Raw genomic sequence first — 13,974 nt, forward strand, 5'->3', positions numbered from 1 at the left:
CTGTATTTGATGAGACAAGAAAGTTTTTCTTCGACGACCATATGATCAGACGCCGTTTAGAGGTGGCTGAATGACCTTCCCTGTAGAACATTTTTCTGATTTTACACTACAGAGAGGGTCGTTCAGCCACCTCTAAACGGCATCTGATCATATGGTCGCCGAAGAAAAATTTTCTTGTCTCATCAAATACAGCACCGTGAGGCATAGTGCCAAATTTTTTTTCCTTGTTGAAACACCCTACTACACACTAAAGAAATGTATGTAAGATTTGGGAAAAGGGGGATATTGAGGAAATCTTCTTTTAATTTAAGAATAACTATATTTCGACAATTAAATCTCACAATTGAAAAGTTCGTCTTCCTTTGTTGAGCAATTGAACAAGACTAAAATTTTCTCACAATCTGGACTACTAGGTTTTCATTTCTCCAAATTGGACTACTAGATTTTCATGAATATTTTCTTCCAAATTATTTCCCACATATGTCCATATTGAAGCAAATTCCTTACGCTTGCGTAGGAAAAACTCTTCAATATGGACATAAATTTCTATAGTGTATAGAGGCCATTATTGTTCTATAGGGGCTGGACATCCCTTGATATCACACTGTTTACAACACTACTGTTAAATTTTATCAATAAAATAAATTATTCACGAACGAATTGTTTGATCTTAGCTTGCTGCGATTTTGCTACACATTTACAGATATACGCATGCTACTATGTTAACTCCGAGGATGCTTTACCGTCTTGAGAAATCATTAGACGCCTCTCTGCCTTGAGTACTTCCACCGGCCCCACAACTATTTCTCAGTGACAAATGTTTACTGAGAAAGTTTTTGGGATGAGAGATTATCCAGAAAAGCCTAACAAGCATTAAAAAGGAATTCAGAAATTTTACCTGGGAATGTCTCAGAATAGAATTCAAAATCCTTCCTGAAGTGATAGAGCATCGAGGGACAGGATGAGCCATACTAAATGGTTCTAACCGGGAGCTCATTAAGTTCAAATAGTTAAAAAAAAATAGATTAGATGAACAATCCTGAATTTGAAAAGCAACACCTTCATTTGTCTACGGAATTCAACACGACACTTTTCTTTCGAACTCCTCAAGACTTCCATAAACGCAAGGTACTTAAAGAAAAAACCATCACAATGTAATAAAAGGTAAACTTCTCACTATTTTATAGTTATATTTCCTCAACTGAATGTTAGAATGAAGGGGTAATAAAAAGACACAAGATGTGTGTGAGTGAAAAAGGGGTTATCATCCGATAAGTAGTGAATCCCATGCATGATCTCTCTTGATTTGACCCTTTTACTCCTATACAACTGTACTGGAGCTTGGTATGAGATGCCACGACAGCCAGAAAGATAAAAGTGGCTGAAGAGCAGCAATCAGAAGAAGAAAATAGAGTTTCCTTTTGTGGCCCATGGTCTGGTCGAATTGCTGCTGATTCCCATACGGATCATAGCCCCCAGTCACTGGAGCAGTCTGTGTGTTGGACAGCACCTTGGCCTTGATATTGCGCAACTGCAAAAACTCAAAAGTAACATTTCCATCCTCATCAATGTGTCAGAAGAAGATCAACTCACCAAGAAGAAGGCTAATGAAAAACTGCTATAGGCCAGAGCCACGTAGTATCCTGACTTGCTGAAGATGATGCTCACGAGCAAGCAGAAATTGATAATGCTGTATTTGTAACCGGAAAATGCCAGCAAGTCGAGTGTCTTGAGAGATGTTGAGATATTGGCCACGTAGAGAGTCACAGAATAGATGATTAGCTCAAAGAGACTGTAGGCTAGTGCACTCGACGCTAAGATCCCCAATTGTTCAGGTGAGAAGCGGTCCTGCATCCCTGAAAGGCAAAGCCATCAGTCAAACCTACAATAAACTTAGCTAATCTTATAATAATGGGGATTCTTATTGTAAGCCAAGGTATTTTGACCTTATCATTTCACACAACAAATCATAACATTTCTCTATCAGGTACGACGCATCGGGAGGGGAAGTGATTTGGTGACGTCAGTGTAAATCGAGCGAATCGAGAATTTACAGTGTAGCAATTGTTCCATTTGTCGTCAGTTGACTTGCTAAGCTATTTTTTTTCTCTGTTCGTGAATAAAATGTGAAAATTAGTGGAAATTTTGTGCAGGAATGGCTACCATCAGGATATTAAACGATAAAGGTGAGTTGTAAAGAGTGGAAAAGATCAAAACCATCAAGTGATAATGTTTTTTTTGTTCAGGAAATCCAGAGAAAAGTGGCTAAAGGAGTGTTTGTGTTGCGACTGTGATTCTTCACAATCAACAGCCAATCCAGCAAGTCGAGGATCATGAGGAAGCAGGGAATACATCTCTAAATTTGTCCATTAACTCTTTCCGGACCGCAGCATATGCTGCAAGCCAATTTCAAAATTTTTTAATCAAAAATATCTAAGCTCAGGAATTAATTGAGGTCCTACAAAAAATATCTTACATTTGGACATCCTTATAGTTTGTAATCATCCACAAGAATAGGATTTTTATCAGTTCTAAATAATTAAAAAACATTGTTTTTCACAGAACATTCATATGCTGCTTTGGGTACTCTCGTCCCAAAAGAGACGAAAGAGTTAATGCATTTGAAGGCATTTTGTGGAGAAGCGGAATTTAATTTAACACTAAAGAAAGATAGTATGTTCTTTTAATACTAATTCTACTAATTTCTCACGATCATAACAAAATATTTGCAGAAAATTGCAGATAATAAAAAAGATAAATTTTAATTGATTTTTATTTTTTATCTCTCTGTCTTTGCAGATTTCTTCGCCTCCAACAAGACACCATAAATGAAACCTAAGAAAGAACTTTTGGAATTCCTGAAAAAAAATGAATATAAATGAGATTGACCAAGACAATTTCTAAACAATATGTTTAATAAGGAATTTTATTAAATATTTGAAAATTGAACGAATTTTAATAAATAAGATAAAGATTATTTTTTATTATGTAGTAAGTTTGCGAATTTTCGCTGCATGATGGGATTCCTTTTGCCGTCTTCGCTTCTCTGCCCTGTTTGTGAAATTGGCTTGCAGCATATGCTGCAAGTGATTCAAATTCTTCCTTTGAGGTCAAGCCAGGAGATATTTGTGCTTTTATCCCACAGAATGTACAGCTATAATACTTTCACCTCATGGATCTCCTTAACTCTTTCGTCTCTTTTGGGACTGTAGTACCCAAAGAAGCATATGCATTTTCTATGAAAAACAATGTTTTTTAATTATTTAGAAGTGATAAAAATCCTATTCTTGTGGATGATTACAAACTATAAGGATGTCCAAATGTAAGATATTTTTTGTAGGACCTCAATTAATTCTTGAGCTTAGATATTTTTGATTAAAAAATTGTGAAATTGGCTTGCAGCATATGCTGCGGTCCGGAAAGAGTTAATGGACAAATTTAGAGATGTATTCCCTGCTTCCTCATGATCCTCGACTTGCTTGCTGGATTGGCTGTTGATTGTGAAGAATCACAGTCGCAACACAAACACTCCTTTAGCCACTTTTCTCTGGATTTCCTGAACAAAAAAACATTATCACTTGATGGTTTTGGTCTTTTCCACTCTTTACAACTCACCTTTATCGTTTAATATCCTGATGGTAGCCATTCCTGCACAAAATTTCCACTAATTTTCACATTTTATTCACGAACAGAGAAAAAAAATAGCTTAGCAAGTCAACTGACGACAAATGGAACAATTGCTACACTGTAAATTCTCGATTCGCTCGATTTACACTGACGTCACCAAATCACTTCCCCTCCCGATGCGTTGTACCCAACCCCCTGGCAAGTTGCCTGAAATTTGAAGTCACTTTCTCATACTTCGATTTAAATTTATATGGGAATTTTTTTTGCACTCGTTACCGTTATGCTAAATATTTAAAAAGTGAGAAGTTTTTCTGCATTATAAGATACCTTTCCGTATGGAGGGATAAATGTACTAAATTTTTGTTTAAATAATTTTTTTCCTCGGAGCACTGTGAGCTGAGTCCGAGATCAATTTAGGAATTGGCTTCAAATAGTTCCATATAAAAAGGCCAACTTGCCAGGCGCTTGGTTGTACCTGATAGAGCAATGTTATGATTTGTTGTGTGAAATGATAAGGTCAAAATACCTTGATTGTAAGCCATTTCGAATGCAGAGAAACAAAATCAACCACTGTAAAACTTAAATTTAAAATGTATATTAAATTCAAAATTTTAATATATATGTACTCAAATTTTATAAATTTCCGTCTCCTAATTTCTGAAATTTTCAACGAAAATTACATTCATCCCCTTCGATCTACAGTCCAATGGGTTAGGAATATAGTTTTGAGGTCTTTAACCTTTAACCAAAAAGCCTTCGAATCTTTAACAAAAAAGATTCCGAAGGATATTTCACAGTCGCCCAAATAAACACTTCGTCCGCAGACGCAGACACCAATGACCATTAATTCTACCAAAAAAATCGTTTTTTTTTTAAGCAAAGATCAAGGGCACCCCCTTATGCAGTTATACAGGGCCAGATGTGACATCATATCAACTGGGTATTAGAAAACTGTATTTGGAGAATTATACCCCAAAGAAATGCCTTTTGAACGTAAAGAATAATTTCCTCGAAAAATCGCAAAATTTCTTCTTTGATTCATATCTGCACCGATTTTAACAATTTTGACGTATTTGAAACAAAGATACAAAAACGTTTACCATGAGTCTTTGCGGCGGTTTTTCTTGAAGGAAATTGTGTTAAGGCTTGAGAATAACATTCCAGTAGAAATATTCTGATGTATTTAATAATCTAACTTAAACACAATCCTGATCGGGTTCCGGTCAAAATGCCAAATGCCAAAATCGTGAAAGCCAATATCCTGAACGCCAAAATTCCGAGAGCCAAATTCCCGAATAAGTAAAAATTTCGAATGCGTCAAAATCCCGAACGCCAAAATCCTGAAAGCCAATATTCCGAAAGCCAAAATGCCGAACACCAAATTCCCGATTAGGTAAAAAGGGTAAAAATGTCGAATGGGTCAAAATCCCGAGCGCCAAAATCCCGAAAGCCAAAATCCCTAAAGCAAAAATCCCAAAACCCAGAATAAGTCAAAATTCTGAATGTGCCACAACAACGAAAGTCAAAATCCCGAAAAGCCAAAATCCCGAAAAGCCAAAATCGGCAACGTCAACATCCTGAATGGCAAAATCTCAAAGTCAAAATCCTGAAAGTCGAAATCTCGAAAATACAGAAATCTCTAATGAGCCCGATCACAAGTAGATTTTGATTCTCCAATAGTGTCTTGGATGAAAGGTAAATAGAACTCTTGCACAAAAAGTCGTTGATGTTCGAAGAATTCAAATTCAATTTCGAATTTTCATACTAAATTTTCGAACAAGGTGGGGAAAATTTATCAAATATCACACTAAAAACCTCGCAAAAGAGTTACTCAGTGATTATGGAGTGATTAAATACTGGGGCGAGAACAATAAACGTCGTTGTTCAGTTTTTTTCCTCACAACAATGTGAATACCGTCATATTTTGACACTTGAGCACTTCGAAATTCGAACGGGATGTACCTCAGCCACCTTGCGCTATTATCAAGAAGTAAGAAAGTCTCTTTTTTGGATCTTCAAATAGATTTTCGAATTTTTCAAGATCTACTTCTGTACGGAAAGAATAGGTCAAAATCCTGAAAAGCAAAATCCCTAAAGAGCCAAAACCTGTAAGCCAATATTTTGAAAACCAAAACCCAGTATGAAAATATCCTGATCGCCAAAATCCCGAAAGCCAATATCCTGAAAGCCGAAATTTCGAAAGCCAAAATCGAGAACGCCGAAATCTCGAAATCAAAAATCCTGAAAGTTAAAATCCAGAAAAGATAAATCCTGAATAGGTCAAAAGCCCAAAAATACCAAAATCCGAACGCCAAAAACCTGAAAGCCAATATCCCAAATTCTTAAAAGTGTCATTGTCTCTTAAAAGTCACGATTGTATTTGTTGAAGGCAAAGAGATTTTTTTTTGTATTCCAGGAAATTATTCCACACATTATCCTCCGTATATATTATTCCTTTCAGAATTTTGACCATTCGGAATCTTGGCCTCTTCTGAATTTTGTCTCTTCGGGATTTTTTTTTTATAAGATTTGGGTTTTCGGGATTTTGACCGGTACCATCTTCATGAATCTGGTGGATTTCGTAAACTGAAAATTTGCTAAAAACAACCAAAAAGGCATTTCCATCAAAAAAGTTCCGAGAAATTGATCAAAACATTAATAGAAAAAAAAGCTTTTCGCGGCTCTCAAAAACTTTTCTGCATTTTACAAAAAAAAAAAATGCCAAATATTCAATGCTAATCCGATTTTGAGTATTTTTAGCAGATGTGCGAAGCTTAAACAATTCCTTGAAAACCCTTTTGAAACCATATTGTAGCTTTAAAGTTGTTTAAAATATTCTCCAAAACCGTTCCAAAAATCCCTTTATTTAAAATGAGATTTTGTGAAACGATTCTTTGATTTAAACAAAATCACTATTAAATCGGTTTACGAAAGAAAAATTAATAAGTTTTTGAAAGAGACTCACCGAGGACAAGTCCAGCTAAGACCACGTACGTGATGTACGCCATTGTTGGGATATAGAGGTCTGGAGCATTGATGTCATATCTGGGCTGAACAGGATTATCCTGATCGTACTTCAGGGACCAGTCAGTATGAGTGAAAGGGAAGAAGAGTAGCCTCATCTTGTTGATGACGTACTTGTTGTCCACGGCAAAGTAATACTTTAGCCGAGTCACGGGAATGTACTTCTCGAATTCCCTATTGACCAGCTCCTTACCCTGATCCGCCAATCTCTGGCCATATTGCATAGCCATGTCCTGGACAATTGGCTGCTGCAGCACAGAAAACTGCCCTGGGAAACCTCCCGGTGGGCCTCCTTGAGGTGCACCTCCAGCAAATTGAGCCTGCTGAGGCTGAGGCATCTGCTGATTCTGCACATAATTCCCAGGATACTGAGAAAAATCTACCAGATGCAGAGAGAAATTTTTAGTTTTGATTTTTTTCAGACTTTTAAAAAGAAAACTCACTGCTTGGCGTTACGTTGGGATCGAATCCGTAATTCTGTGGGATGGGATATTGCTGTGGCGAGGGATTTTGAGGCATTCCCTGGGCTGGACCGTAATTAGACATATTTCCACCTCCTGGTGCCACTCCAAATGGCTGCTGCTGGGGTGTTGACATGAACTGGGGGCCTGCTGCAGGGGCGGTAGGACCAATGGCATTTGTGTCACTCACCCTCTTGGGCTTCCGGACTCCACTGGCTGCAGAGACATCCATCCCATAAAATAAAGTTAGGTTAGAGTTTTCTGTGAAGCAAAATTCTTCCAAAAACCAGCAAGGAAATGTGCAATAGCATCGCCAATAACACAAAGAAACTACATCACACTCCCAAAGATGCCTCCAAATGTCCGGAAAACCCGGGAAAACACACAGAAACCCAATCCCAATGGGAAGCAAAAACAGGATTTGGTCACACACAATTTACTTGCCAGTTTTCCTTACAATTTTCAAACTTACGCTGCCGGGCATTGGCGTTGGCATTGTAATTCATCCTGGATCACTTCACTGCACAGTTTTACTGAGATTTTCCACGGAAAAATGATCAAAAACTTTTCATCGCCAAATCACCGATCCAACGTCACTGAATTAACTAACTTCACGCCAGAGCTTCTCAAATTTTTTAGTTATTTTCAAATTTCAACGGTTTTCTTCACCAACTTGCTCGCGCTTGCTCATTAAATTCACAGCTATTGCAATTTATAAGGAAATACCAAGAGATAATTTTTAAATGTGTACCGTATTATTTATTTACATGCACTTTATATACAGAAAATTTTCATCATTTCTATCTTGATACTATCTCAAAATTTTCTTCATGTTTTGTTTTTTTTTTGTTTTAATTTTCTCAATATTACATTTTTTTTGTTCTATATACAAAAATGGCAAACATTTTTACTATAATTCTCTCCCGTTCTTGAAAATAAAAAAAAAAATTCTGAAGTCTCCAATTTTCTGTATACACAATAAATTAATTAAATTTAGAGATTTTTTTATTCTTGTTCTTACAATGGATATGTATTTATTAAAAATCTTTTTTTATATATATAATTTAGTTTGTCAGCAAAAAATGTGCACTAGAAAATTATTCAACATCCTCCAATATACGACACTATTGCAGGAAAATTAACAGAAATATGCTTATTTTCCATAACAATCTTTCTTCAACTTTATCATCTGCCACTTATCTTTTTGATTCTCTTTTGCTATGTTAATTACTTATCTCTCTCTCCAGACGAGTTATTTCATTTTTTTTTGTATTGTTAGAATTTCACTTGAAATAGATACTTCCTCCAATAGTTTACTTCTTGTTTTTTGTGTATTTTTTTTTAACTTTCATTTTAATCTGCCCCTTGTTCTCAATATTTCATCAATAAATCTATTAAAATTAAAAAACTTTCAAATATTCTATTTAATGTGTTATTACTATAAGTTTTACAGTTTATATTTTTATCTATTTTTTATTATTTTTTTAAATTTCTGTTTTTTCTTCATTAATCATTTCTTCCACCTAAAAAAAATCTTCGACTGTTGTTTCCTTTTACATTGGCTTTTGTATAAATGGAAAATCAAATTTTTTATTAATTATTAATTTGTGTTACTTTTAAGTTTATTTTTGCTTTCTGTTTCATCTCTCAGATTGTTCATTTTTTGCGCTCATTCTCTTATTTGGCGAAATGGTTAATCTAAAATATGAGGTTATGTTGAGATTAACCTATAAATCAAAACATATTTTGGACAAAAAATCCTGAAGATTTTGCCGAAGATCAAATTTGTGTTATATAGCCGTCTAAGGTAAAACGATTATTTTAATACACCTGTAGAAGCAATAAAACCCGCCATAAGCAACAAAGGCTCTGCTTTGGCAAAATTCCCGCTCTTTCGAGACAATAGTCTCCTTCCCAGGACCAGAACCTCTGACCAAACGTGTTTAGAGATACACGTCCACACGTCCACATAATAATTCAAATTAAGTTTTTGTACTTTTAAAAGGCATTGTATAAATTAGCAGTAAAAAGTTAAAATTGAGCAGTAACAAAAAAATTTGAAACAGTGTCCCTTTGCCAAATTTTGGCAAAGGGAAAATAAAGAGCTTTTCATTCTATCTGCAACAATTTTAAACGTTAAATATATAAATTAGAATTTGACCCATTTTTGTAAAGATTTAAATTTTTTACTGACCATAATTAAATATTTTACTGCTCATTTTTAATTTTTTTACTGACCCTTTTGAATTTTTTACTGCTCGTTTGTTTTTTTGCCCTTTTAAAATGCATTAATTTCTAGCCCCAAAATGTTTGAATAGAACACATTTGTAAATCTTTGAATTTAAATAATTGGAAGCCTTTTAAAACAAAATTGGAATCTGAGCATTTTTCATCTTTGTATTAATGTGTTCTAGAAATGAACACATTTGTATTTTATTTGTATTTTTATCTTTGAGTTTATTGTAAGTTTACTTGAGACCTCCACCAAACTTGAAAATATGTCGATGGCAAAGGCTTATCTGAGCTCCATGTAATAAAAAATTTATTCCCAGGATGTCTAGAAATCAACGCACTAAAAGTTTGACATCACATTTATTTTGACAAAATTTTCCTTTATTTTCATTCCTGATTTTAATTCAGAGTGACAAATTCTTTTCTTAGATTTAAACACAATGGAAATAAGATTTTTAAATAATTCACTGTAAATACTTTAAATTAAGTGAGCGATAAAAATTGGTCTTTGATAGCCTCTCCCTCCGCTCTCAATAGATTTTTTCTTGTCACGATAATCACCTATTAATCTTATGGTGTTAACACATTAGAGAAATTTCTTTTGAAGAAATGGTAAAAATTTTCAGAGATTTTTAAATAGTACGTTATACGTCTTTCTAGTTTAAGCTATAATTCTTGCTAGCAAACATTTTTCAGAGGTTAATACTCGAATATCTACATAATACAGTCGAGTTCCTCAAATTTGAACTCCTCTAAATTGAACGACAGTTGCATTCAAAATGTAAAATACAAGGTTATGTAAAAGTAATTTTGCATGGAGTCTGATTTAGAACTATTTTTCTCTGGTGTTTCCTCAATATTGTCGTATTATATTAATTTCCTCAACAAATTCCACCTATTTAACAACAAATTCAATTAATAAAATTCGCTAAAGTTATTTTCCTAAATTTACGAAAAGTGAATTTTAGATGAATTCCGTTACGTTTTTGAAAATATTGTTCAAATTTGAGGAGTGAGAAATGTCATCTATACCCCCCAAATGTTCAAATTTGAGGAACTCTACTGTATTGTACAAGACAGAACTATCACTTCACTCAAAACTGATTCATAAATAAAATTTCTAACGAAAGAATCACATCTCCTACAAGCTGAAACAGGATTATAAAATTTTAAATATTATCTCAGTGATAAGCCCAGATTAGCTTATGGTAGCTGTGAATCTTTATAAGGTACCTCGAAGTGCTTGTAACTCGGGATGCTTTCTACTCAAAATACTTGAAAATTCGACTAGGAGTTAAATTTTGGAGGTAATGACCGCAGCACACCTTTTAGATCAGGAAAATTTCATTAAATCAAAATTCACATCCCACTCTATCTTAAAAGCTTTGAAGATATCTCGTTCTTAGTTGTCTGCATTCTCGTTTTTCTTGTGAACATCACACCAAATTAAATATGGTTCAGTCCAATTTTGAGTTCAAAAGAGTGGAATAGACTTGTGCAAATCTCTTAAAAAATAAAGGAACGTGGATTTTGATTTCTTGAAATTTTGGCGGTCTAAAATAAGTGCCGGATCTATAAAGAATAACGTTCGAAATTTCTCCCATTTTCCCCTCTAAAAGCATGCTTTTTGAGTAATCTTACAAAAAAACATTTCAATCATATATGAAAAAATGTCCTTGAATTATTCCCAATAAGGTTTTTTTTAAGGTCAAGAGATAAAAAGACTCTAGAAAGCGTATTTTGCAACCAAATGCGTCAAATTTGGGCTTATTTGAAAGGTCTTGGAATTCTTTATCGTTCTGAACGGATTTCAATGGATTATCCACTGGAAACAAATGGGTTATATACCAATAAAAAATTTTAACAGAAATTCAATTGTATCCTCCTATGCTAAGTGATCTCTTCAACTTTTTAGAAATCGGTTCTAATCGGTTACTCTACTATAAACTTGATGACTTTATTTACCGATTATGGAACGATAATTTTTATCGGAAAACATCTTAAATGATACAAATCAGTTGTGAATCAGAGGAAACATAAAGAGAAAAATATTCACGAAAAACTAGCACTCATAAGAACGAGGTTTTCCCTCGTGATAATAAAAGGTTTTGGAATCCCGGATAAATCCGAATCGGTTGAGATTGATTGTGATCCGGTAAATGTAAAGGCGAAGTGAAGTGATTACCTGAACCCCCAAAAAGCTTTATCTTATTTATTTCTTTGCCATGTCATTAATAAATTTATTTAGCAAAATAATCTGTTGGCTCCAGAGGTTAGAATGAATGTAAACATGGAAAAGACGCATTTTTAATTGTGAAAAATATAATTGTTTAAAAAAATATCGGTAAAATCTTAAAATTTTTCAATTGTTTCTTTCTAAAAGTCATAATATTCGTTAAAAAAAAACATAAAAAAGAAATCTCACTGAAGTTGGTGATATTTTTTAAGGTTAGAATCAACACAACCTCACATATTAAAATAATCATCATAAACATGTTAAAATAAGACAATGAGGCTCATTCAAATAAATTGTCTTAATCAACAGTTACGTAACAACATTAAAATTGCTAATTTATTCAAAATATAGTTCAGTTTCTCCGCACTCCACATTTTGCTTATTTTTCCCTAAAAAATATTCTTCATCTTTTTTTTCTGGTGAGAGAAGACTTGTGTTTTTTCTTAGTTTTCTTTTTTATTATTATTTCATTCTATTATTTCAATTATTTTTTTCATTCTATATTTTAGTGTTTCGGAATGTTACAAGAAAGAACTCTTCATTAATTGTACAGAATTTTTATTCATTGATGGACAGATTTTTGTTTTCTAGTTTTTTTTTTATTTTTGGAAAAAAAAACTACGCAACTTTGAAGATTCAGCTCGAAGAAAAAAAGGAATAGAAGAGTGCACTTTGCAAAAAAAAAACAGCAAGTAAGAATAAATCACAGTTAAATAAAAGTTAATTTCTTAATAATAAATGTCTCAATAAAATAATTTATCAAGTCAAGAGAATTTGATCGCAAGTTTGTGGCTATTGAAAAATAATTATAATAATCTAGAACGCCTCTATGTGGAAATGTTAAGGAATATATACTCCTTAAGAATATTCTGTGATATATTCCTTAAAAAAAAAAGAAAAACAAACTAAAAATAAATGAAGCTTAAGAAATATTCACAATTCTTTCTCGAAAAAGTTCTTACCATTTTTTCTCTCTCTTTTTTTTCACCCTAAACTAACATGAGAAAAAATAATGTACACTTAAAAGGAAATAAGATTTCTTAAAAATATAAATTATTTGTAAAATTAAATATGTTTTCATGCACGCACTTTACATACAATTCTCTCTCTCTTTCTCTTAAAACTTTCTTTTCAATTAGTTAATTACAAGATTTGTTATCTTTGGTGTGTAAAATTTTTGCTACTAATTTTTTTCATGATTTTTTTTTCATTATACTTTTAAAAGATTTTTTTCTTTTTCATTCATATTTTCCTATAAATAAATCAGTTTCACTTGACAAATCTTATATTTTAATTTTACTGCTCTTTCACCTTTACCTTATTTTTTTTTTGCTCATCCTCCAGAAGACACAGAATTTTTCCTGCTTCACCATTCTTTTTTTTTTTAAGTTAAACGTTTCCATCCACTACTTGCATTCCAATTGCATGAGAATTTTATTCATAGGCCCATTTTATTTGAACACTCCGTCCAGAGATTATCCAGATTCTGTGAAACTATTAAACTACTGTCCCTCCAGGAGGTGCAGTCGGACTCGAAGTCGCATGTTGTGGAACGTTCTGAAAATGCAATTGAAAACAAAAAATTCAATTTCAATTGCATTATGCAGAATATAATAGACCCTATAATGTTATACCGGTTAGACATTATTACATGCTAATCTAAGAAAAATGAATAAATAACCCTACTGACCGAGTTAAGGAACCGGCCGACCACAGGGCACTTTACCTTATTTCATATCTATGTTTATTTTTTATGCGACTTTTACTTATTTTTATTATTTATTTTACGTGGATTCCCTTCTTCAAACGGCTGCTGCTATGAATTAGCAGTCGATCAATTTAGAGAAAACGGTTTATGTACTTGCGGAAATACTTAATGATTTTCCGTGCTTTCTTTTTGAATCACACGTCCCTTACCGAAGGATTCTGTTGCATAATCCCCGGACCCCTTGGATGCGTACACAATACATATTTTGAAAGCATTACATGATCGTGATAGGGCTTATAGGGAGAGGAAAAGGTCTGGTTATCCTTTTCATTGGTAGAGGAGACTGGGGCAAAAAGTCACAAAACGAAAAATTCAAAATTCAGTATCTTCCAAGGTAAAAAAGATAGTGGCTCAATTTTTTTCTATAGATAGCCTCTATAGACCTTCTTCAATGTCGTAAGTTTCTTAGAATTCGAACAAGGAATTTAGAAAATAAAAAATATCGAAATTTTTAGCCCTATTTTTAAAATGTTTTCCTTACAGAAGATAACAATTAAGGGAAGTGTACCACGGATCGGAATGTTAAGAGACGTGTTCCATATTTAGTTGAATATATGAGTTCCAAAACACTATTTGGTATTTTTTTATATGCCAATTGATATAAGGGAAGAGTACCAGCGATAGGC

At 33.5% G+C, this 13,974-nt stretch overlaps 2 protein-coding genes across 3 annotated transcripts in view; both read right to left on the bottom strand.

Annotated features, from left to right (window-relative positions):
• Positions 1–1,170: 1,170 nt before the first annotated feature.
• LOC129799719 (protein YIF1B) lies at positions 1,171–7,744 on the bottom strand. Of its 2 annotated transcripts, none has more exons than XM_055843881.1 (5): positions 7,570–7,744; positions 7,095–7,328; positions 6,593–7,030; positions 1,594–1,856; positions 1,171–1,531 (listed from the first exon to the last, which is right to left on the bottom strand). In XM_055843881.1, exons 1-5 carry the CDS (start codon positions 7,616–7,618, stop codon positions 1,322–1,324), a joined length of 1,194 nt encoding a protein of 397 aa, XP_055699856.1. In that variant the 5' UTR covers positions 7,619–7,744; the 3' UTR covers positions 1,171–1,321. The 2 variants fall into 2 exon arrangements, with proteins under 2 accessions (XP_055699856.1, XP_055699857.1); XM_055843882.1 differs by having other exon boundaries at positions 7,585–7,743.
• A 691-nt stretch (positions 7,745–8,435) lies between these two features.
• The window catches only part of LOC129799713 (WD repeat-containing protein 20), a 29,441-nt gene continuing 23,902 nt past the window's right edge, over positions 8,436–13,974 (bottom strand). The window contains exon 4 of the mRNA XM_055843875.1: positions 8,436–13,137. Within this exon, the coding sequence (XP_055699850.1) occupies positions 13,078–13,137 (60 nt within the window). The 3' untranslated portion in view covers positions 8,436–13,077. The remainder of the gene's footprint in view (positions 13,138–13,974) is intronic.

This window comes from Phlebotomus papatasi, chromosome 1, assembly GCF_024763615.1.
Source record: "Phlebotomus papatasi isolate M1 chromosome 1, Ppap_2.1, whole genome shotgun sequence".
In the NCBI taxonomy this organism is placed as follows: domain Eukaryota; kingdom Metazoa; phylum Arthropoda; class Insecta; order Diptera; family Psychodidae; genus Phlebotomus; species Phlebotomus papatasi.